The sequence below is a fragment of the Canis lupus genome, chromosome 7, assembly GCF_011100685.1.
Source record: "Canis lupus familiaris isolate Mischka breed German Shepherd chromosome 7, alternate assembly UU_Cfam_GSD_1.0, whole genome shotgun sequence".
NCBI lineage: Eukaryota > Metazoa > Chordata > Mammalia > Carnivora > Canidae > Canis > Canis lupus.
This window is the reverse complement of record NC_049228.1, coordinates 78,569,047-78,595,338: the sequence shown is the minus strand read 5'-3', so window position 1 is coordinate 78,595,338 and position 26,292 is coordinate 78,569,047. Positions and strand designations below refer to the sequence as shown.

General features: G+C 39.4%; 1 protein-coding gene across 10 annotated transcripts in view; it reads right to left on the bottom strand.

Moving 5' to 3' along the window:
- Nucleotides 1-26,292, bottom strand: part of CEP192 (centrosomal protein 192) — a 157,370-nt gene that overhangs the window by 40,425 nt on the left and 90,653 nt on the right. For 6 of the 10 annotated variants that reach the window (XR_005362717.1, XM_038543931.1, XM_038543935.1 and 3 more), the window contains exons 20-31: nt 24,320-25,214; nt 23,049-23,197; nt 21,466-21,696; nt 11,660-11,785; nt 11,326-11,469; nt 11,136-11,202; nt 10,382-10,521; nt 10,194-10,286; nt 9,544-9,662; nt 8,478-8,654; nt 4,177-4,276; nt 3,857-4,033 (exon numbers count right to left, since the gene is read on the bottom strand). Coding sequence is in view for 9 of the 10 variants with exons in the window: in XM_038543931.1 (XP_038399859.1) it covers nt 3,857-4,033; nt 4,177-4,276; nt 8,478-8,654; nt 9,544-9,662; nt 10,194-10,286; nt 10,382-10,521; nt 11,136-11,202; nt 11,326-11,469; nt 11,660-11,785; nt 21,466-21,696; nt 23,049-23,197; nt 24,320-25,214 (2,418 nt within the window). In the remaining variant the exon portion in view is untranslated. The remainder of the gene's footprint in view (nt 1-3,856; nt 4,034-4,176; nt 4,277-8,477; nt 8,655-9,543; nt 9,663-10,193; nt 10,287-10,381; nt 10,522-11,135; nt 11,203-11,325; nt 11,470-11,659; nt 11,786-21,465; nt 21,697-23,048; nt 23,198-24,319; nt 25,215-26,292) is intronic. The other 4 variants (XM_038543939.1, XM_038543936.1, XM_038543933.1 and 1 more) reach the window with 4 other exon arrangements.

Below are 26,292 nucleotides of genomic sequence, written 5' to 3'. Positions count from 1 at the left end.
ATAAAGTAAATATGGAATGTAAGTAGTAGAGTATGTGAGGGTTCACCATACAGTTCTTCCAACTTCCCAGTAATTCTCAATTTTGAAAATGAAATGTGTTGGTGAAAAAAACATCTATTATTCTATAATCCTATTAGCTTTTCATCTTCCAGAGTGAGAAAGAAGTGTGCTAGAGGGACCAAATAGAAGCCAAGAACTCAAACAGCTCAGAGGACAGAATCCTAGCCAAAGTGCAGACTGAAGGCAGGCATTAGGTGCCAACCGGTGCTGTCTCTAAGCCAGGCTGCTTCCACAGGGGTCAGCACTACCAGGGAACAAGGATTCAGAGAATAGAGTCTATAAATAAAAATACAGGAAGATAGGTATGCTGCTGGGAAACAAACTTTCCATATCCTTTAAAACGTACTCCTTTAAGAGGCGCCTGGGTGGCTCAGTTGGTTAAGCACCTGACTCTTGATGAATTTGGCTCAGCTCATGATCTCAGGATCCTGGGATTGAGCTCCTCATTCAGTGATGAGTCTGCTTGAGATTCTCTCTCTCTCTCTCTCTCTCTCTCTCTCTCTCCCCTGCTCCCTCCCCCAGCTCATGCATGCATGCTGTCTCTCTAAAATAAATAAGTCTTTAAAAAAGGATAAAAAGGTATTCTTTTAAAAATGATCACTGCTAACTATTAAAATGTATTCCGGGGGCACCTGGGTGGCTCAGCTGGTTAATAGCATCTACCTTTGGCTCAGGTCATGATACCAGGGTCCTGGGATTGAGCCCCATTGTCAGTCTCCTTGCTCTGTGGGGAGTCTCCTTCTCCCGCTTCCCCTACCATTTCCTACCACTCATGTTCTCTCTCTCTCTCAAATAAAATCTTTAAAACAAATAAAATGTGTTCCAAAGTATACCTTGCAAACTTGAAAATATCAACAGCTTATTCTGAGTTGCGATATGCACTCAAAATAACATTTAAAAAATTAAATTTAGGGACCTCATAAATTGGTACTGGCTTGCCAAAATGAGTACAGATTGGTAGCATTTTAAAATGCTTCAGATCTGAAGCTCCTACAAATCCCTCCTCATTCAGAGTGAGCTCTTGGTAGTTTTGAAAGCCAAGTGTTTCTAATTTCTCTTCCCACAGAAACTTGCAGTAGATTTTACGTATGCAACTAGAAAATAATGGGAAAGTCAGCCTTTGAAAACACTCAACAGAAGTATTTTTCAAAGCCTAAGGAATCACAAATTAACTGCTGAGTAAACAGTTAACAAAGAAAAAGTATGATTAAATAAAAAAAATCTGACCAAGGCTAATAGAATCCAAAGAGTCAAGAGGAAAAACTACTGTTTCAGGGAAGGGTTTCTTAACCTCACACTATGGACACCCTGAGCTCCATCATTCCTTGTGGTGGGGCCAGCCTGCGCCTTACAGGGAGGTTAGCTACATCCCTGGCTTCTACTTACTAGGTGCCAGCAGCACCCTTTTCCTACCCTCAGTTACGACAACCAAAAATATGTCCACATATTGCCAAATGTCCCCTGGAGGATAAAACAGCCTCTGGTTGAGAACTGCTGCTCCACAGGACTGGAAAACAGAGGCAGGATGAACACTCAGAGCCCATGCAATAGATAAAAATGAGCTTTGCTGCCAGGTAGTCTGAATGTGAACCCTGGACCACTTACTGCTGTGAGATGCACCACCATCCCAAGCATCTGTCTAGGTTTGTTTCCCCATGTGTAGAACAGAGACAGTGGAATGAACTAGGTAGTTCCTTTTAAAGATAAAGTGTGGTAATCCATGTAGTGACAATTAAGAGTAGGGCCTGGCATATACTCAGCATTCAATCAATATATTTTTATTGCAGTCCCACAATGCTTTATGGTACACAAAGCATAATTTCACTTATTTCTCAGAACCAAACCAAGAAGATAAGTGAGTGAAGCATGAGCAAGTGGAGACTATCCAGAGTGAGTGTGAAGAACAGAGGCAAAGCTATTCCCAATCTCTCATCGCTATAGTGAAGTGCTCTTGCACCACTGTACCAGGTTCTTTATCTCCACAAAAATACATTAGTGCTGGTAGTCCAAGTCTTCTTGTGAGATAAAAGTCATATTCATCTGTGCACTTCAGGTCCCCATTTAGTCCACCTCTGAGAGAACAGGTGGCATTTACATAGGCAGGACTCCCACTAGGGTTCTGGTTTGTCTTAAGAAAACACCAGCCTGTACTTCTGTTCGGTGACTGTCAAATCAAATGGTCCTGCCCTAAACAATCAGGGAATTATTAGTTCTCCAGAAATTCTTAAGAATAATCTTAACATCTTGGCTAGTAAACATGAAACTTATAGAAATCTATTCAGGATAGTCCCTTCCAGTTCTCTCCACAAACCACTTGATTTCTTACTTGAAACCAGATCATCAGGATATGTGGTACTTTGGCATTGTGTCCTCAACTCACACAAAAGACTGTTGTTCCTAGAGACAACGACTTACATCTTTTTCTTTTTTTTTTAATTAAGTAAACCCATCCCCCAACATGGGGCTGAAACTCACAATCCTGAGATCAAGAGTCACCTGCCGTATTGACTGAGTCAGCCAGCAGAACTACTTACATCTTTAAACAGCTTTGCCCACAGCTCATGTAGCCAAAGGAAGAGCTCCACAGAGAATATGTCAAGCTTCAGCAACAAAAAAAGCTACGTTTGCCATAAAGATGTTCTATCTATCTATCTATCTATCTATCTATCTATCTATCTATCTATTTATTTGATTCTGATTCTATTTATTTATTCATGAGAGACACACACAGAAAGAGAGAGAGAGAGAGGCAGAGACACAGGCAGAGGGAGAAACAGGCTCCATGCAGGGAGTCCGATGTGGGACTTGATCCTGGGACTCCAGGACCAAGCCCTGAGCCAAAGGCAGATGCTCAACTGCTGAGCCACTGCTGAGTACATCCCAGATGTACTGTTTTTTAAAAAAACTGTCTGGCGGTTCCTGGGTGACTCAGTTGGTTAAGTGCCCAACTCTTGATTTTGGCTCAGGTCATGACCTCAGAGTCGTGACATCAAGCCCCATGTCAGGATCCTCACTGGGTATGGAGCCTGCTTAAGATTCTTTCTCCCTCCCCCTCTACCCCCACCCTACCCCACCCTGTTCACTCTTGTTTCTCTCTCAAAACAAAATAATTTCAAGCTTTTGGTACGGTTAATCTCGTAACTCATTGCATTCCCTCTTTGACACTAGAAAATGGACCAAAATTTTAGTTCAGCCCCACAGCCAAAAACTGTGTAGCTTTAAGGTATGCACATTTATAGAATGTGTGTTTCATTTGATTATTCTTTTCTTTCTTTTTCTCAATGATTTACCACCTTTATTTCTCACTGCTCTGACTATATCTAAGAAATGAGTTGAAATCCTTTCTAAAAATTACACTGGGAAGGAACAAAATATAAAAGCTCTTGTTTTTGTAACCCTAGTTCTGGAACAGAGTCTAGTAAATGGTGTCAGTGGGTATTTTACTGAATAGAGAAAGTACAATTTACTTGGAAAGTCAATATTCTTAAAGTTTGATCTGGATTTACCAAAAAGTGTGTTCCTGTAAAGCTGGGTACATTTCAAAATGCTCCAGCTGAAATGAAACTTAGAGGCATGAGAGATGGTTTCCCATAAGAATACTATGGAGGCTACTTTTAGAACATTACACTTGTACAAAGCACATACGTACTCCCTAACTTATTTGTAAAGGGAGGCAAATATCTATTCTGACTTATAAAAAAGCAGAGTATACACAGTTTACCAATATTGAACTAATAATTATAACATGTCAGAAACTCCATGGGAGAAAAAAAAAAAGCAATTAAAATCATCTTACCGTAAACTTAATGCCTGGTTGGGATCGAATTCCCAGTTGTTTAATTTCTAGTTTAGCCAACATACAAGATAATCGAGTAGGTGCAAATAACACAGAGATGTGAACATCTTCTTTTGGACACATTCTAATCTCACAGTTACTGGTTAGTCGTTCTTCAGAACCAAAAGTGTGTTGAAGCTACAATTTAAAAACAATTACTGCATACAACATAGCAGGAGCACAAATACAACTACCATCAACCCAAACTTTTAAAGCTGAAGCACCACATGAGAGTCTGTGCATGTAAGTGGTCTGAAAGATGACGAAACAGCACCACTTACTGTACAAACCTGAAAGCAGTCCTGGTCTTGTCCTCTAATGAGGAGTCGCAGATGCTGAGTTGTAGCTGTACAATTATTTCTTAAAGCCAGCTTCTGAAGCCTAGAAACAATTAGACATTGTAAATGCAGTTTTCCTCCACGAACATTGCTACAAGTATAAAACCAAAGCCAATTATACTTGACTGCAATGTCAAGAGATGAACTGGATTACGCACACCACTGTATTAGCAGCCCAGGAGGGGTCTCCACTGTCCTAGGATTCCACATTTTTGAAAACATCCTCACAACATATTCATCTTGTCAAAGAAATTCTGGTTTAATCAGTCTCCTGTTATAGCTCCTTAGCCGACCTTACTATTTATATTATCCATATAAGTCTTACCTGTCTTGTTAAAGCAATCAATTGTTAAAGCAATCAATGAAAATCCAGAGTAACAAATTCATTAAATCACTGAGTCAACACCATGCTTAGCTTGAATTTCTAGTTTTCATGGGAACAAGGAGTCCCTAGCACATTGCTTAGATTTTTTTTGACTCTCAGTAGTCTGCACAAAGTAGTCTTTTAAAGAGTACACTGAATTAACCATACTTTTAGAAAGTTAGAATATGCAGCTAAAATAGACTTATGAATAATAGCTGACTGCTGGTAAAAATAAAAAATAATCCTTCAATCTGAAATTTTTAAAATCCTCTCTTCATTGGGAGGATAGAAAATCATGAATAAATCTCCATTTTATTCAAATTTTGAACGATGGCAGTTAAATTAATTAAACTGTGGTCTATGCCTTGTCCACCCTGGGTTAAAGGAGAAGGTTGCTGTGCTTAACCTCAGAATAAAATCTAAGACCTTCAGTTATCAGCATATCTGAGAAAAGCATTCACAGGAACACAGGGTAAGACTTACTAAAAAAAAATGCTTTAAAAGCATTTATTTATTTAATTAATTAATTAATTAATTAATAAAGAAATTGGTTGTCATTTTCAAGTAAAGAGTTATCAATTGGGGGAGGGGGGGTTCAGTTTCTAATTTTAAAAAGGAACTATATAGGCAGCCTGGGTGGATCAGTGGTTTAGCACCACCTTCAGCCCAGGGCGGGATCCTGGAGACCCAGGATGGAGTTCCACATCGGGCTTCCTGCATGGAGCTTGCTTCTCCCTGTGTCTCTGCCTCTCTCTCTGTTTCTCTCATGAATAAATAATAAATAAAATCTTTAAAAAAATTTTTTTTAAATGGAACTATACAAAAAGGGTTAACTTTTTTATTATATAGGGTCCACACAAATTAATTAGAAAAAAATACTAAATCCTAACCAACAAATAGTCAAAGTACATATGCAGACTTACGAGAGAGAAACTGGAATGAATGAATATATGGAAAAATGCTTCAAAAACATTTAAAAAATCCAAAACATTGGAATGAAATACCATTTGGATAACTTACCCTTAGAAAATAAAAATTTATTAGTTACCATTTCCATCTTTACTGAGGCATAATCCATTACTCGATGAGAACACTGCCCCCCCCACATTATATATGAATTTTTTTCTCTTTACTCTTAAAGAAGAACTCATTTCAAATCTCCATTTTGCACTAAGCACCTTCTTCCAAAAAGGCAGGCAGGGAGCAGCAAGTGCCACACGGAAGGGCACCAGCATCCCTCACCCTCTGTTTCTGCGTCCTCTCCCAGCACCCATTGGGTCACAGCCCGACTACCTCCTAGGACATTCCTAATGGACAGAAAATAGGAAGATCTCTTTCTAGGCAGACAGTGTACCACTTTACCATAAATTCTGCTGCAACATGACTGGGATGGGAGTTGCAAAGATGACTGGGATGGGAAAAATAATCGTTGCAAAGATGACTGGGATGGGAAAAATAATCGTTCTGTGTAGGACACTATCACAGAGGTAAGGGGATTACAGAAACATAGGTTCATAGTCTAGCTAGGCAAGTGCTGCACTCAAAACTGTACATACATGTTTCCCATGGATCTATTGCCTTCAACAAGCCCACTTGTAGCCACCATGGGGCGTAGAATCCACGGACTAAGGTATTATCCTTCTCACGTGACTGGCAAGCTCCTCCAGGCTGAGTTAAAATATCTCACCAACTATAAACAGGAGACATGACAGCTCCTCAGGTCAATTCCCTGGGGTGGCACAGGGATTACACTTCCATCTGCTGGATTAGAAGGCAGCCATGAATCTTCACGAGGAAGGCAAGTCAAGAAATAAAGGAGAACAGCATGACGGCCCCTCCCTCAGGAGAGGACAGGGGCAGGGGGGAGGATATACCACTGACAAGTCCAGAAGTATGCACAAGATGGTGCCCCCATTTCCAACTTAACTCATGTAATTTCTTATTTAAAATAAAAGGGCAGGGAGAATGCCTCAGGCTTAGTGGCTGAGCATCTGCCTTCAGCTCAAGGCATGATCCTGGGCCTGGAAATCAAGTCCCACATTGGGCTCCCTGTGGGGAGACTGCTTCTCCCTCTATGTCTGTCTCTCTGTCTCTCATAAATAAAATCTTATAAAAATAAAAAGTTTAGCACACATTAATTTTGTTTCAGATGAACTGTAAGATTTCAGGATGTCATGGCATCTGGAGCAGCTAGATTTTAAGAGCAGCCATCTCTACTCTATTAATAATTTGCTGCAAATGATTGAGGGCACAATACCTCAAACTCCCTGCCCTTCAGGATTTTTTGAAGATCTAGTTGAGAGAATGTTTACTGAGAGCTGCTTCAAGAGCACACACAGCCCACCATTTTTCTAGGTGCCTCAGCTGTCTCCATCAAGCCACCACATGCTTCAGTACCCAGGAAATGCTGTGAGCTGAGTATTCACATGTGACACGTCCATGCCGGACTGAGCACCTCAAAGGGGAAGCATCCTGATGGGAGTATTTAATATGAAGTTGTTTTACTTTGAGACTCACTATATTGTACGGATCTCTCTCTAAAAGGACCCCTGGAAGAAGCATCTTTCTAAAGTCTGTAGAAGGAACAGCTTATCCTCTCTCACACAGCAACGGTTTGTTCTTAAACTTCTGAACACTAACTTATTTCAGGATGATGGGAGACGAGTTAGAACCCAGGACAAGACCCACCTCAAGGCAAGTGTACAGGGTCTGCAGGTGAGCCTTTGGGCACTACCTATGGTGCTGATGTCCCTCCCTTTTCCCCACAGCAGTTAGCCCTCAACTGTTTTTATTTTACTGTGTCTTTTTGAAAGTTAATTTTGGAACAAGACAAGATACAGATGACTACATGAATAGTTAAGCAGATGTATGACCTCTGTAAAGTAAGGAGGTTCAATTAGATCCTTTTTGCACAGACAAAACTATAATTTTATTTATTTAATTAATTAATTAATTAATTTATTTATTTATTCATGAGAACACACAGAGAGGATTGAGAGAGAGAGAGGCAGAGACACAGGCAGAGGGAGAAGCAGGCTCCATGCAGGGAACCCGACGTGGGACTCAATCCCGGGTCTCCAGGATCACGACCTGGGCTGAAGGCAGCGCTAAACCGCTGAGCCACCCAGGCTGCCCCAAAACTATAATTTTAAAGAAGTACCCTATAGTATAGATTCAGCCAGGAGGTTCTTATCTCTCAGGGACCACAGAAACGTATTGATAAAACATTCAGGTCATATACAAAAATGCAAAATATGAAAGAGGAGACACTGAGGTTTAATAATTACTAATAATTACTAGGTTATTAATTAGTATATTTGAGGTTGATAAAAATTTAGCTATATTGCTAAGCTTACGAAGGGAAAAAATATTATACTATACATTATAGGTCAATCTACTCAGAGTTCATATTCAAAATGTATGATCAAAACACATATAAAAATAAGATTCCAGATGTAATTCACATTAAACAGGACAAAATATATCTACTCTGTTAAATATGTCTTATACTCTTTAAAATACAAAGTATTCACTAGTGACTTTGTAAACTCCTTTATCAGAATGCAAGGTTTTCGAGTATTTTTTCTTCCTACCCTTCCATAGGGCTTTCCAGAGAAGGAAGAAAGAAACTCTTAATTGCCTGAACTTGGTAATCAGCAGAGAAAAAAAGCTTAAGAAAGTGGAAACTTAGTTTTTTGGACTGCAGAGGTGAAAATTTTAATTAAAACATCTGCATTCATGATTGGAAGATTAAGGAACGTAAGACAGCCTTATTTCAACTCTAAAAACATTAACATGGTCATAATTATCAAAGCAGAGAATAACACTATGGGAAGACAGCAGAATCTTCACGTTCAGAAGCTGCTACATGCATACTTACTGTGTTCTACCAAGAGGAACACCTCCCCAGGCCAGAAACTGCTTGTTGGACAAAATCGATGGAACATCTGAGCAGCAAGAGCCAGGTGTCAGAGGTTTATTTCCTGAAGAAACGACTTCACCTTTTAACACCACTTCATATTGAGGTCCAAAGGGCTGCACGAATATTTTCAAGATCCTAACAAAGAAAACCATCTAAATTTAATGTCCAAAGTTCACTTCTATTGGCATCTATTCCCTACAAGCTTCCTTTGTCCCAAGAGATTGGACTGAGTGCTGAGAAAACAATTACATTCCCAGCCTTACAGCTTATATTCCAGAGAAGAATACAGACAAGGAAAAAGACGATCATAATATCATCTACATAATGGGAGCAGGCAAGTTCAGAGGGCCATAGAAATATTAGCGACTACTCTTTATGAGGAATTTGGGAAGAGCCGAGGAAAGCTTCCCAGATGAGAGAATTAACTCGGTGAAGTTGCAGGCATGCGCACCAGGCAAAAGTATTCACATCTGTGCAGGCTAGCCCCTCTCTGTAAGATCATGTAACAGACTGAGCACACTAGGGTATCTATAACCCAGGTGGAGGCCAGACCACATATGTCTCAGGAGAGCATGCTTCTAAGCTCTGTTTACCAAAAAGTTCAAATACTAATGATGATGGTGCTCTGACCACTGCCAGGTAATACTCACTGAGGATCTGGGCACCAAAATGTCACAAGCTTGGAGAAGGGATGGGAGTAAGGGACGTGTCTTTAACAACTAGCGATGGTTTCCTTGGAGAGCGAGGAAAAGTTCATGAGAAACATTAAGACTGATGTTTTATTATTTACTTTTGTCAGAATATTCTTGAAAATAGTAATTTCTTAATTTCTAGTCAGCTGGTTTAAAAGGAGAGTTTTAGTAAACAAAAAAGAAAATCTGAGGCTAAAAGAGGTTAAACGGAGCTACATTATTAGGCGAGAGAAAACATGTACTCATTCAGGCTGTAGAATGAAGCACAGGTCTATAAGCAGCTATTTTGAGCAAAAAGTTAAAGCTTGCCATTATAAATAATTTTATATTACCTTTCCTCACAGGTCTTGGGGTCCTCTGGAGTAAATGTAACTGTAACTTCTCGTTCTTCTCCAGGTTTAAGGAATAGATTCTCTGGATCCACTGAAAAGTGACTTCCTTGATCTGGAATCTAAATATTTACACAATTATAACTAAATGCCAACTTCTGCAAAAGGGCTTCTAGTCCACTCCTCTCGTTCTTCACTTACTCTGACAGGTGACTTTTCCCTTGTGCCTGTCACTACCCTGCCTCGTCTTACTCTCCTGGAAAGGGCACTTCCTCTTCCATAACAAACTTCATCTCCCACCCTACTCCTAATATCTTTTAGCTCACCCACATGTCTCAGAAATAATGTCTCCGTACGTGATCACTCTCCTCCAATTCCACCTGTCTATAGGATAACACACAGAGTTTCCGGGAACTAATCTAAGAATTTGGTTTTTACTTGTAAAACATCAGATGTCAAAGTTCAAGTGCCCTACCATTTATTTCATACTAGTTTAACCACCAGCTTTTAAAGCCCACACACAGGTTCTTGCATTTGACCCCCATGGCACTCTGCCAAGGTGGCAGCTGAGCAACCTCCACAATATGAGGATATACTTCCATTTCACAGTCTAAGGAAATACCATGTCATAGCATTCTGACACAAATTCTTACCCTGATATCCAAGTAAACATCAATATTCCCTGCATTTTTCAAAGGTAAGTGCTGCTTTGTTGAGGAAGCCACACTGGCAAACAAGTGCATAGTCTAGAGGATGGGGTAAAACCGACATTTAAAATAATATCACAACAAGAATGAAATCAACCTTAACATAAAATCACGGCAAAGAGAAGTGTGGATACCTGTAAGTCTTTTGGAGCATGTATCCTAGCTATTCCTGTTCTTGCTTGGAGACGAACACTTTTAATGACTGGTGTAGGGTTTGGGCTATCAACTTCTATATCCACTCTTGCCAAGAACTCTTCTGCTGAGTCCAAGATCTCTGTAAAAGTTCATTCTTTTAGTTACAGACCTGAGAGTTGTTCAATTCTTTTTTTTTTTTAGTTTTATTTATTTATTCATGAGAGACAGAAAGAGAGAGACAGAGGCACAGGCAGAGAGAGAAGCACACTCCCTGCTGGGAGCCCCATGTGGGACTCAATCCCAAGATCTAGGGATCATGACCTGAACTGAAGGCAGATATTCAACCTGTGAGTTATCCAGGTGGCCTGAGAGTTATTCAGTTCTAAATGCCTCATGTGGTCCAACACTATGCCCTCAGGGGTCACAAGAAATCCTAAGCAAGATGACTTTTTAATGAATTCAAAGAGGAAACAAATGAGTAGAGGAGAAGGAGAAAAAGAAAATATCCAATTGGTAGATGTGACAAAATCAGTGAACAGACAAGATCCCAACAGGTCTTCCGCAGTACTTGCTGGGGTTACCTACACAGGAGTTTGACCCAAAACAGCATGGTCTCTGCCCCATCTTTAAAACAACATAAAATATTTGACAAATTACTCAAAGTATTCACATTTACTAATAGAGGAACTACTCCTCAATTTTGTGGCTTATTTATCTACAAAGTAAAGCAATTTCCAAAACATATACACATGCTACCTGAAGAAGTGATCCGTTTCTTTGGACTATGGAAAAGAACCCAAATTATCAGAAACTCTGGATCCTGCAAAACAAAATAAAATAAATTTACACTAGCATTAAGATTTAAACCTTAATGAAAGGTAAGTTGTTTGGAAACTTAACTTCCTCTTTAGATCTAAGGCAGTTCTTTACTCCCCCATCTTACCTGTCCATCATAACTAGCAGGCATCACATGGTTGACCACAGAAGGAGCTGCAAGCTGAGCAATCACATCGGCATATGGAGTCTCTTTCCAAGAGGCACGGATGGGTGCCTTGGAAAATGTGAAGCAGCGCCAGGCTACGGCATTCTGTTCAGAAATCAAGAATCAGTTTCAATAAAGCCACTAGGACAATGTTGGTGTGATGTTAAATTTGTGGACAGAATCCTTAAAAAAATTTATTTCTATAAGAAAAATTAATCAAGAATGATATTAGTGGTGTCTACAATTCCAAATCAATGTGCTCTGTAAAGTTTTCTTACTGTATGTTAGTACTTACAGCATTAATAACAAGTCTGATTGGCACAGTGGCATGAGTCTTGTTTATCAATTTTAATGGCAGAGCTTTCCAGCTTCCGTAAGTCAAGTCACCAAAATCAAGAACATCTTTCTTTTCTGTATCTACCTAATTATGAAAAAAAAAGACCGGTTTCTAAAAAGCAATGTATTAATAAACTTCACAGCTTATATTCTTATCACCACTCTTTACAGCCACAAATAGTTGTCATGAAATGTGAACTTATCTAAGTTTCCCTAGGTAATTTTACAACTGCTATTTTCTACAAAAATAATGTTAAATTCTTTGTTTTTGAGGTAGTCCTTGTACCCAGATATATACTATAGGACAAAGCAATATATTTGTTGTTGCTACTTTGAAAAGACTGTTAGATATTAAGAAAGACCATTTTATAACATATATAAGCTTCCCTTCATTGAGCTATGAGCTCTATTATACAATTTTGACTTTTCAATTCCCTTCAAAATGTACATTGGCATTTTCAGATTAAGTCCAAATTTCTGACAAAACTGAAAGTGTTTAAAAATATATCAAAACAGACATCAAAATTTAGAATGAGGGCCTGTCATCACAGCAGATGACTTCTTTAAACACTGGAGAACAACTTAACACAGACCCTCACACCCATACATGTAGAAATGTTGGATAATATTTAAAATATACATACATTTCTTTAGCCTGGTTGAATATAAAAGGAAGTAAAAAACAGACTGGCAAATGGGAGCTGACTTCCATGGTGGACCATGAAGGTCTGATCAATCCACTCCCAAGGTAGTTGAGTTTCAACACCTGCCTGAGAACAGATGGCAGGACCCTGAGCTTGACGGGAGCAGGGCAAGGCTTTGGAATGGAATTTAAACTCCCAATGTCAAATGCAGAAATTCAAAGAAGTGCCCTTTTTATGAAAAGGGACCTGGAAAAACTGTTTCTATGGCTGAGGAGATAACAGGGAAGGTTGTCCGGAGATCATTTTGTAAGAAAGTAAAACCTCAAGCCTATACCACATGAGGCCTGGGAACTCCAAGTTGGAAATCACTGAGGGGGAGGTGGGGCAAGATGGCAGAAGAGTAGGGGTCCTCAACTCACCTGGTCCCACCAACTTACTTACCTAGGAAACTTTCAAAACATCCCAAACACCTACAAATCCGACCTAACATTTAAGGAGAGAACAGCTGGAACACTACAGAGAGAAGAGTTTTTGTTTCTAATTAGGTAGGAAGGCAGAAAAAAATAAAGAATCAAGTGGGGGAAGGGCCCCACGAGGAGCGGGGCTAAAGCAGAGCAGCAACAGCCTCTGGGCCAGGAAAGCCCAGCCTCAGGGAAGTGGGAACTTTAAAATTCCACACCAGAGTTTTCTGGGACAGAAAACTGCTCAGCAGGGAAATCGGGCAGAATTGCAGGGGGTAGTGAAGCCTCTAGATTCCCGGAGTCACTAGTAGAGGAGGGGCACCCCGGGGAGAGCACACTGCAAAACCCGGTGGTCTCCACAAAGGGCTGGAGCACCACAGTCCTCACCGCATTTGGGAGAAGCCAGTCGGTTACAGGGGTGGATTCAGATGGAGGTGGCTGAGCCCCATTCCCTTTGGGAGAGGTGGTCCTCAGAAGCGTGGTTCTTTAGGGTCTTTGGCCTTTTATTTTTTACTACTTTGTTTTAGAATTTGTCACTTTAGTGGTCTTTTTGTTTTATTTTCTTCTGATCTTTTTCATTTTCTGGTCTCTGATCTCATCAGATCATCCAGAGTGGAATTCACTTAGGTTGTGGCTGATACTTTTGACTAATCCTACTCATATAGCCACTCTGCACTGGACAAAATGAGTAGAAGGAAGAATTCACTACAAAAGAATGAATCAGAAACAGTACTCTCTGCCAAGAGTTACAGAATATGGATTTTATTCCATGTCATAAAGCCAATACAGAAGCACAATTTTAAAGCTACTGGGGACTCTGGAAAAAAGCATAAAGGACTCTAGAGACTTCGTTACCGCAGAATTGAGATCTAATAAGGCCGAAATTAAAAATCAATTAAATGAGATGCAATCCAAATTGGAGGTCCTAAACTGCAAGGGTTAATGAGGCAGAAGAAAGAGTGACTGACATAGAGGGCAAGTTGATGGAAAGGAAGGAAGCTGAGGAAAAAAAACAATTAAGAGCCCATGAGGAAAGGCTTAGGGAAATAAATGATAGCCTCAGAAAGAAGAATATACATCTAATTGTGATTCCAGAAGAGGCCTAAAGGGAGAGAGGGCCACAAAGTATATTTGAACAAATCATAGCTGAGAACTTCCCAAGTCTGAGGAAGGATACAGGCATTCAGATCCAAGACGGAGAAGAGAACCCCCGCAAAAAAAAAAAAAAAAAAAAAAAAAAAAAAAAACCATTGAACACTTCAACATTTAATAGTGAAACTTGCAAATTCCAAAGATAAAGAAAAAATTCTTAAAGCAGCTCGAGACAAGAAATTCTTAATTTATATGGGGAGAAATATCAGATTAACAGCAGATCTCTCCACAGAGACCTGGCAGGCCAGAAGGGGCTGGCATGATCTGTTCGGGGTACTAAATGAGAAGAACATGCCACCAAGGATACTTTATCCAGCAAGGCTGTCATTCAGAATAGAAGCAGAGATAAAGAGCTTCCAGGATAGGCAGAAACTGAAAGAACATGTGACCAGCAAACCAGCTCTGCAAGAAATATTAAGGGGAACCCTGTAAAAGAAAAAGAGGGAAACCAAAGAAAAAATCCACAAAAACAGGGACTGAACAAGTATTACAAGGACATGAAATTCACATCTTTCAATAGTTACTCTGAACGTGAATGGGCTAAATGATCTCATCAAAAGATGCAGGGTTTCAAACTGGATAAAAAAGCAAGACCCATCTATTCGTTGTCTACAAGAGACTCATTTTAGACCTAAGGACACCTCCCGCCTGAAAATGAAGGGGTGGAAAACCATTTACCATTCAAATGGTCCTCAAAAGAAAGCTTGGGTAGCAATCCTCACATCAGATAAATTACAGTTTATCCCAAAGGCTGTAGTAAGAGATGAAGAGGAGCACTATATCATACTTGAAAGGCCTATCAAACAAGAAGACCTAAAAATCATGAATATTTATGCCCCTAATGTGGGAGCTGCCAAGTATATCAATTAATAACCAAAGTAAAAACACATTTAGATAATAATACACTACTAGTAGGAGACTTCAACACAGCACTTTCTGCAAATGACAGATCTAAGCACAACATCACAAAAGAAACAAGGGGCTTAAATTATACACTGGACCCAGATGGATTTCACAGATACATACAGAACTTTCCATCTGAATACACGTTCTTCTCCAGCACGAGTGGAACTTTCCCCAGGATAGAAAACATACTGGGTTTTCTATCAGGCCTCAAACTGATACCAAAAGATTGGGATTGTCCCCTGCATATTTTCAGATTATAATGCTTTGAAACTTGAACTCAATCACAAGAAGAAATTTGGAAGAAACTCAAACACGTGGAAGTAAAAGATAATCCTGCTAAAAGATGAATGGGTCAACCAGGAAATTTGAGAAGAATTAAAAAGATTCATGGAAACCAATGAAAATGAAGATACAGCTGTTCAAAATCTTTGGGATACAGAAAAAGCAGTTCTAAGAGGGAAATACATCACAATACGCTTGTATTGTAATCCCTCAAAAAAATTAGAAAAGACTCAAATACACAAACTAATAAGTTTGCGCCTAAAGGAACTGGAGAAAGAACAGCAAGTAAAACCTACACCAGAAAATAAATAAATTAATTAATTAAAATTAAGAAAAACCTACACCAGGCAGAAGAAGGAAGATAATGATTTGAGTAGAACTCAATGAAATAGAGACCAGAAGAACTGTAGAACAGACCAACAAAGCTGGAATTGGTTCTTTAAAAGAATTAATAAGATAGATAAATCATTAGCCAGCCTTATTAAAAAGAAAAAAGACTCAAATTAATAAAACCACAAATGAAAGAGGAGAGATTACAACCAATACCAAGGAAATACAAACGATTTAAAAAACGTATTATGTGCAGCAATATGCCAACAAATTAGGCAATCTGGAAGAAATGGACCCATTTCTGGAAAACCACAAATTACCAAAACTGGAACAGGAAGAAATAGAAAATCTGAACGGGCCAATAACCAGCAAGGCAATTGAAGCAGTCATCAAAAACCTCCCAAGACACAAAAATCCAGGGCCAGATGGCTTCCCAGGGGAATTCTATCATAGGTTTCAAGAAGAAATAATACCTATTCTACTAAAGCTGTTTCGAAGGATAGAAGTGGCCATAATACTTCCAAACTCGTTTTATGAGGCCAGCATAACCTTAATTTCAAAACCAGACAAAGACTCCACCAAAAAGGAGAATTACAGACCAATATCCCTTATGAACATGGATGCAAAAATTCTCACTAAGATACTAGCCAACAGGACCCAACAGTACATTAAGAAGATTATTTACCATGAATGACTAAGTGGGATTTATCCCCGGGATGCAAGGTGGTTCAACACTTGTAAAACAATCGACGTGATAGATCACATCAATAAGAGAAAAAACAAGAACCATATGATCCTCTCAATAGAAGCAGAAAAAGCATTTGACAAAATACAGCCTCCATTCCTGATCAAAACTCTTCAAAGTGTAGGGATACAGGGACTTTCCTCAGAATCTTAAAAGCCATCTATGAAAAGTCCACAGTGAATATCATACTCAATGGGGAAACACTGAGAGCCTTTCCCCTAAGATCAGGAACACGACAGGGATGTCCACTCTCACCACAGTTATTCAACAAGGTCCTAGAAGTCCTAGCCTCAGCAATCAGACAACAAAGAGAAATAAAAGACATGCAAATTGGCCAAGAAGTCAAACTCTCTCTCTTCGCAGATGACATGATACTGTACATAGAAAACCCAAAAGACTCCACCCCAAGATTGCTAGAACTCATACAGCAATTCGGCAAAGTGGCAGGATACAAAATCAATGCCCAGAAATCAGTGGCATATCTATACACTAACAATGAGATTGAAGAAAGAGAAATTAAGGGAGTCAGTCCCATTTACAATTGCACCCCAAAGCATAAGATATCCAGGAATAAACCTAACTAAAGAGGTAAGGGATCTGTACCCTAAAAACTACAGAAGACTTCTGAAAGAAATTGAGTAAGACACAAAGAAATGGAAAAACATTCCATGCTTATGGAATGGAAGAATATTCTGAAAATGTCTATACTACCCAGGGCAATTTCCATGTTCAATTAAATCCCTATCAAAATACCATAGACTTTCTTCCCAGAGTTGGAACTAATAATCTTAAGATTTGTGTGGAATCAGAAAAGACCCCGAATAGCCAGGGGAATATTGAAAAGAAAACCAGAGCTGGGGGGCATCACAATGCCGGATTTCAACCTGTACTACAAAGCTGTGATCTTCAAGACAGTGTGGTACTGCCACAAAAACAGACACACAGATCAATGGAACAGAAGTGAGAACCCAGAAATGGGCCCCCAACTCTATGGTCAACTAATATTCAACAAAGCAGGAAAGACTATCCACTGGAAAAAAGACAGTCTCTTCAATAAATGGGGCTGGGCAAATTGGACAGCCATGGGCAGAAGAATGAAACTAGACCATTCTCTTATACCAGACACAAAGAGAAACTCAAAATGGATGAAAGATCTAAATGTGAGACAAGAATCCATCAAAATCCTAGAGGAGAACACAGGCAACACTCTTTTTGAACTTGGCCACAGCAACTTCTTGCAAGATACATCTAGGAATGCAAGGGAAACAAAAGCAAAAATGAACTATTGGGACTTAATCAAGATAAAAAGCTTCTGCACAGCAAAAGAAACAGTCAACAAAACTAAAAGCCTACAGATATTTGCAAATGACATAGCAGATAAAGGGCTGGTATCCAACATCTATGAAGAACTTATTAAACTCAACACCCAAGAAACAAAAAATCCAATCATGAAATGGGCAGAAGACATGAACAGAAATTTCTTCAAAGAAGACATAGACATGGCCAACAAGCATATGAGAAAATGCGTCACATCACTTGCCATCAGGGAAATACAAATGAAAACCACAATGAGATACCACTTCACACCAGTGAGAATGGGGAAAATTAACAAGGCAGGAAACAACAAATGTTGGAGAGGATGTGGAGAAGGGGGAACCCTCTTACACTATTGGTGGGAATGCACACTGGTACAGCCATCCTGGAAAGCATGTGAAGGTTCCTCAAGAGTTAAAACTAGAGCTACCCTACGACCCAGCAATTGCACTCCTGGGGATTTACCCCAAAGATATAGATGCAGTGTAATGGCAGGACACCTGCACCCCAATGTTTATAGCAGCAATGTCCACAATAGACCAACTGTAGAAGGAGCCTCGGTGTCCATCGACAGATGAATGGATAAGGAAGATGTGGTCTATATGTACAATGGAATATTACTCAGCCATCAGAAAGGACGAATACCCGCTATTTGCCTCTACGTGGATTTAACTGGAGGGTATTATGCTGAGTGAAATAAGTCAGTCGGAGAAGGACAATCATCATATGGTTTCACTCATACGGGGAATATAAGAAACAGTGAGACGGATTATAAGGGAAAGGAGGGAAATTGAGTGGGGAAATTAGAGAGGGTGACAAACCATGAGAGATTCCTAACTCTGGGAAACGAACAAAGGGTAGTGGAATGGGAGGTCGGCAGTGGGTTGGGGTGACGGGCACTGAGGAGGGCACTTGATGGGATGAGTAGTCGGTGTTCTAGTATATGTTGGGAAATTGAACTTCAATAAAATAATAAAAAAGGAAAGAAAGAAAATCACTGAGACCTTTAGTACCCACCAAAGTTATACAAACCGCTCTACAGACACTTCAAAAAACGAAGAAATGTGGGATTTCTATAGTAATGAGCAGCCTCCATGAGGTGAACTCACATTTTAAAAATTTAAATATCAATTCAAAAATTAGAACTAAAAAAATTAAAATTAAAATTAAAAAAAGAAATAGAACTACACGAATAAAGTAGTTGGGAAGACCTGGCAAAATTAGAAGAATCAGCACCTGCGGAACTACAAATAATCTGAATTGTAAGTATATTTTAAATACAGATAATAGAGTCTATGAAAAAGATAAAAACAGAAGATTCAAGACATAATGTTGAGCACAAAAAGAATATAATGAGCTTGATCAGTCTGTTAAAAAAAGTTCAATGTTGGGATTTTAAAACCATTTAAAAAGAATATAATGAGCTTGATCAGTCTGTTAAAAAAAGTTCAATGTTGGGATTTTAAAACCATTTGGGACTAAAATATTAATGAAAGATATTACAGAAAGAAAAGATCAGCATTAAAATAACTGTAGCTTTTTGTGTTGTTTGGGCTAGAACAGAGCTGTTAATTAATTTTAGACTGAATAACCAGTTTGAATAAAAAGGGAACAGAAATGTGTAACTTTGAAACTAATACAGATGCAAAAGAAAGATGAAAGAGAACTGCTATTTTAAAAAGGAATGATTTCGGGGATCCCTGGGTGGCTCAGCGGTTTAGCGTCTGTCTTTGGCCCAGAGCGCGATCCTGTAGTCTCGGGATGGAGTCATGTGTCAGGCTCCCAGCATGGAGCCTGCTTCTCCCTCTGCCTGTGTCTCTGCCTCTCTCTCTCTTTCTATGTCTATCATGAATGAATGAATGAATGAATAAATAAATATTTAAAAACATAAAATAAATGGAATGATTTCACTTCGAAGATAAAATGATCTAGAGTCTAAATACACAAAACCTCAGATCTCAGAATACCCAAGACAAACATCAATAGAATTATAAGGAGAAACAGACAAATCCACAAACACATCGCTCAGAGGCCAAAAGAGTAAGTACACAGAAATATTAATAATGATATAGAAGACTGGAACCACACAGTACCAAATCAGAGCTAAAGGACATATGAAAGAATTCTGCACTCAGAAGCCATTCTTTTCAAGCACACAAATACTAACATAAATCCAACACATACTACGCCATGTAATCTCTCTCCTCCCCCCCCAACCCATATTCTGACTCCAATGTGGGGAGTGTGAAAAGGAGAGGCAGCTGCAACATCCCTAAAAAATTTGGAAACTATAAATGTACTTCAGTTAAGTGTCCAACTCTTGGTTTCAGCTCAAGTCATGATCTCCGGGTTGTAAGATCAAGCACCATATGTCAGGCTCTGCACTCAGCACAGAATCTGCCTGAGATTCTCTCCCTCTTCCTTTGCCCCTGCCTCCACTCGTGCAAACATGCTCTTTCTCAAAATAAAATCTCAAAAAAAATACCCCAAACTATAAATATACTTTAAAACATGTAACGATCCAATTTCCCCTAGAGACAATCCATAATGTCTTCCTTGGCCAGACTTAATACATACATCTTTAACAATATGGATGAAACTGCTGACTATATTCACTGGTCTTGGTACATATGTAATACGTAATACAATATTTCAAAAACCATATACATTTAGAAGTAATGCTATTTCCACCTTCTGTCCAAAAACAGTTCAGCAACTATTACTTGAGCCCCTACTATGTGCCAAGCACTATTCTGGAAGGGAACAAGAGACACATGTCCTGATCCCCAAACAGCTTACACTCTAGTGGGGGCAAGGAGGATCAGACAATAAACAGGTAAGTATTTAGTATATCACCGCTGAAAATGCTAAGCAGAGAAGTAAAGCGAGCCAAAGGGAGGAGGAGGTAAGTGTGTGGGGATGAGGGGCCAGAGGGGAACTGCCATTCTATCAACAGTATGAGGTGATATCTAGAAAAAGTGAGAGAGTGTATGGGAGAAGTACTCCAGGGAGAAAACAACTGTACTCAAACTCTGGAAGATCATCAACACTGGTGACTTCATCACTAGAGACAAATCTTAGTCCTCATGTCCTTTCAAATTGACATGACAACACTTTTCAAAATCCCTATATGATGTGATTCACTGAACATTCCAAGTTAGAACATGCATTCATGTAACATAGGGCAGCTGTTCTTATTTTCTCTATATACATATATTCAAGATTTTTCCCTACCTAACCACTTACTGTGTTGTTTCTTAAAGTGATATTTAAAAGGCTAATAAGGGGCACCTGGCTGGCTCAGTCGCTGGAGCAGGCAACTTGATCTCAGGTGTTGTGAATCTGAGCCCCAAATTGGTTACAGAGATTACTTAAATAAATCTTTAAACAAAATAAAAAATTAAAAATAAAAAGCTAACACAGAACATCTAACGTTTACATATAGCATGAGGGATATCACTGGTTACATTTCTTAGTCTCCTTTAAAACAAATAACCCAGGACGCCTGGATGGCTCAGCAGTTGAGTATCTGCCTTTAGCTCAGGGCTTGATCCCAGGGTCCCGGGATTGAGTCCCACATTGGGCTTCCTGCATGGAGCCTGCTTTTCCCTCTGCCTCTTTCTCTCTCTCTCTCATGAATAAATAAAATCTTAAAAAAAAAAAAAAAAAGTTAAAAAATAAAATAACCCAGTATGTCTAGTGACTTTTCAGAATACTCCAAACTAATACATCTAGCAAGTATATTTTGTTTCTGTAAAATAAATAATTTTAAATTCTAAAATAAGAAGATATTAAGAACCAATGGTTAGCTTGAAAATAATATTGTGGTGGTATTTACCCACATATTCAATTTTCCCAAATATTACTTCTAAGATTAAACAGCCATCATTCAAATGCCAGGTATGACAGAGATCTGCTTACAAGTAGTTACCTCGATCACAGGGGTCTCTGCAACAGCCGTGAGAATGACTCGGCTTGCCAAAGCTTCTGCTTGTGCTATGGTCTCAGCATCTGCTGAAAATGGCCAAGAAGCAACACTGAATATACATCTGAAAATCCCAGAATCAGATGGTATGAAAAGTACTTTTATCTCTTCCGTGGCATGAGGTCTTATGATGACTTTATTCTTGAAGACTAAACAAGGATATGCTGAAAGATCCACCTTTAAAAAAAAAAAGAGCCACACAGTTCATAAAGAAATGGCTTCACAAGGAGAATCAAGAATTAGAATCAACGAGTTTAAGATCCCTTTTTTCCCCAGTCACTCAAACTACCAAATCCGAAAATTTATGACCTCTTCCAAAATATCCAAGTCCTGTAACTCATTATCTGTAAAGCACAATTAGCTAAAATCATGAAGACTTAGGAAGATGAGTTGAATGTGTTCCCTCATCTGTTTTAAAGTAAACACAAGGTCTATACCCTCACTTACACTGCAAAAGCTCCTGGAAACAGCAGTACTCCAGGCCCCACACGTCATCCAGAGCTGGTGTCTGCAGCTGTACAATCAGGGGAATTAGACTGACCTCCGAGGTTTTCATCAGGCCTCTAAGGGCATGATTACAACTTGCTGCAAACCCTCCCTCCTCACTGTACACAAGAGCATTCTTTCTGTCCATACTCAGAGGCAACACTAATTCTTACACACCTCGAAAAGGGCCTGCAGCTTCACCTCTCACCCTTACCATTTTCCTCCAATCACACACTTTCCATATGAGCTCAGGACTAGAGAAGAAAGACCAGGAAAAGGGAAGATGGTGAGTAGACACAATCTCATTTTGCCAGGTAAATAAGGGTTATTACTGGGAGGTAAGAGGGAAAAAGTAAACTCAGCCACCAACACTCATCTGCAAGCAGCAGTCACAAAACCAGGACATTCTAAAACAGGAGTTGCTGACCATCTGCCACATCCCCACCTACCATGTCCACACGTGTCACTCTAATCGTGAAAAGAGATCTAGAATATTGTACTTTAGCACCTCTAGCTAATCATGTCAGTGACCCTTGCTTTAAGAGTTAATGTTAAAATTGTATTTCCAGGTAATTAAGAAGATCATGTAAGAACGTGATCAGATAAATGTCAAAAAGACTCCACTTACTGTATGAAGTCAACTGATCCCAAGAATAACTTTTTTTGGTAAGTGATGGTAACTTATACTCAATCATTTTTAACAAAACCGACAAATAACAGAAACCATACCTTTCAGTGGTTTAAATAGCACTAAAAGAACATTTACATGGTCTGATGAATAAATAACCAAATATAAGAAGTAACCAATAGAAAAATGAGAAACAAATTCAGATTTCAATTCTGAACGTACTACAACAAAAGGAGAGGGTTAAGAAAAAGATATGTTATTCTTCTATGCACCACTGCAATGATTCTGTGAAAGGCATACAAGGATAGGAGAACAGGACCTCCCCCCACCCTTATGAAAGGTAGTACTAGAGAGAAATCCAGCATTAATCATAACGCAATTACTAATTCAAAGGCCAAAAATGCAGAAAGCTTACCTTTTCACCATTGATACTAATGGTGAGAACCCCAATGCTGACCTGTAGCCAGCGGTCAGCTGGATTAAGTACACTAAGGTAGGTCTGTGAAGCAATGCCAACACAGCAAGCATGAGGAAACTTCAGTTCTTCAGGTACTCTTACCTTCCCTGGGTAAAGATAAAGCATGGTCAAATGCAGGTTATAGCAAAACACCTGATTAAAAGCACAACTGGATGGATGGAAATTTTTACACGAGACTACCTGTTGACACCCAAGAGCTATGATATCAAGTGCCCTGACGCTGTAGGAGTCCTTGACCTTGTATAAGCCTCAGCATAGGCCAACAACTTTTTCTCACTATATCCAGCCCAGGAAGAACAAGTACAACTGATCAAACCATAATTTACAGCCAATCAATTCTTCGATGTTATTGCCTATTAGTAATCTCTCCCTTTTTTCTACCACAAATATAAGCCACTACACTTAACCTGTTAAGAAACTACGGAGAGCTCTAATTTTGAAGGTCTACATCTAGCCAGATTTTTAATAAGACCAATCTTTTCTCCATTCTTATGCAATAACCGGAATTTCCTTGAGACGAAAATGGGGGTAGAGACGAGGACAGAATACCAGTGGTCATGTGCGCTGTGTGAAAGCATAGCACCCAGCTCCGCTCAGAGCGGCTGTCCCTAGCAGAAGAATCCAGGGGATATTTCAGCCACTGCAGACAAGTGTGGAAAGGTGCTGCCTCTCACAACTGTCATCCCCCAAAGCCTTTAAAAAGTGGGAAGAGACTCACTTCTCCAGGGAGTCAATTCTAAACTGGACCGTTCCTAGTCGAAAGAGTAACAGAAATCTAAGTACAGAGTACAGGAGAGACAGGAAGACAAAAGCACTGAGAGTCTCACTTGTATTAAGTGTTTGTGTTTTTCTAAGGCCATGTTAGGGACCCTTGCACAGAAATATATTATGGTCTGTGTTCTCAATTTAGGACAAAGAATAAAATTAAGAGAAATTCAGACCAACCAGTATCTTCTTGAAACAAACTCATTTTGTGGTCTCGTTTGAGAAAACTCAATTTTTATTTATTTTATTTATTTTATTTTTTAAAGATTTCATTGATTTATTCATGAGGGACACAGAGAGAGAAAGAGAGAGAGAGAGAGACAGAGAGAGAGGCAGAGACACAGGCAAAGGGAGAAGCAGGCTCCATGCAGGGAGCCCGACAAAACTCAATTTTTAAATAATAGCAAGCAACAATAAGCAATAACCAAGAAAAAACATCTTACCAAATCCTGACAGTATTCCTGAATCCCATGGTTCAATTCCACAATTTGTACCAACAGGCTGCATAGGAAAAGGTTTTGCTGTACTTAGAAGATTCTGATTTAAGGCATTAGAATATGGGTTGTAAAGGGAAGAGGCACCCATCAATCCAGAGCCGATATTTTGTCCTAGACAAATTCCCATGGCCACAGAGTTCTGAACATGTTCTCCTGCGACAGCAGGATATGGACAGCTTCCTGAGAATCCAGAGACGGTGGCACTGCCAGCCTGGCACTGAGGCAGTGTTCCCAAATACTGCTGGGCCAAGGGAGCTGTGGTAAAAGAATGCTGAGTCAAGAGTGTAGGAACTGCAGTGAGCATGTTCTGCATCTCAGGAGCAGAGCTACAAGGCATAGTGCTGGGAACAGGGGCGCCCTGGTTTCCAGGGGCCATCCAATGAGGAATCTGGCCACTTACTGCACTGCCAGCAGTTAACATATCTTCAGAGGCTACTCTTTCATCTTTGTTCACAAACGTCTGGTGTGACACAGGGAGGTGTGGCATCGCTGACACAACTGGGTGGGTGAGACCTGACTTGCTCAGTAGACCCAGGCTGATCTGGTCCAATTCACTGGGTTTAGAGGTCAACCCTACTGCACCAGTTTCTGATAGGTCTCCACTTTTGGAGGAAAGATCTTTATCCAACCTGAAGTAAGGCTTTACATCTTCAGGTCTGCTACTCAGAGAAGTCGTTTCAGTCACATTGTCTGTATCTGCGTTTTTCTGATTATAGGACAGTGCTACTTTACTTCTACTTTGAAACAGACCTTTTTCTCTCTGCTTTTCCATAGCCCGTTCCTCTGATGGAACTGGACTGGCTTGAATAATTGTGCTGCTCAATTCACTGGTGACATCACTCTGTGACAAAAAAAAAAGTTAAATAATCCATGAGCTATCACATATTCAAAGCATCCTGATATAATCTCAAATAAAGAAGAGATCTACAGGACATAAACTCTGACAAAAAAAGGCCAACTTTTTGCAGCTGTGAAATTCTAGATTCAAGGTCAGAAAGTGCAGTTATTCTTTCACAGAAATAATTATGAGGAGACTAAAGAGGAGATACATAGCAATTATATCTCTGACAAATTTATATAGACAAAGGACGAGATAATTACTTTCATTCAAATTTAGGGGCTGTTTTCCTGGAAAATATATAATAAAAATCTAAATAAATTAATAACACAGGAGTGGAGGCTGAGCAAGCTTTCAAATGAAGCTGACACGAGCTCAGGAAGAATCAGTAGAGCTCACAAGCTTCCCCACCCCCATTTTTTGTCTATGCTGCTGTTACACTCGAAGATGCTAATTTCTATGAGCACTAAGTCTTTTCCAGTGCCTAAGATTATGTGGTTCTTCTGTCTTCCTAAGTAAGAAGTAACAGCCACAGTCAACGTTCATATACTCATTTCATTATAATGCATCACCTTAGGAGTGAAGTCTACAGGCTGCAGGGTAGACCAACTGGAATTGACATGTAAGATGCAACTAACAGACTATTCTCTGCACTTGGTTTGAAAATTTCTTTTAGACCACATAGAGACATTAATAAACAAAGCTGAGATTATTTGCCAGATATCATCAACCAATCAATAAAAATAACCACCAGCATGTATTCAGTGTAACTTCTTGGTACCAAGCCCTGTTATCATATCACTGTCCCTCCTCATAGATGAAGAAACAAACTTAGTGAAGTTACAGTTTATCTCAGAAAGTAGCAGAGTCCATGTTACTACAACTCAGCCTATAAAACCACAAGCTAAGAATACAGAGACCCAATGCTCAAGAGCGTCATCAAAGATGGCTTTCAATGATTTGTCCAACATGACACCATACATATAGTAACTTTACTGGATATATTTAGTAAGGGCTTGGTGGAATAGAGCTATATTGCATACCATATTCATATTCAGCCCACTAAAAAATTGAATACTGT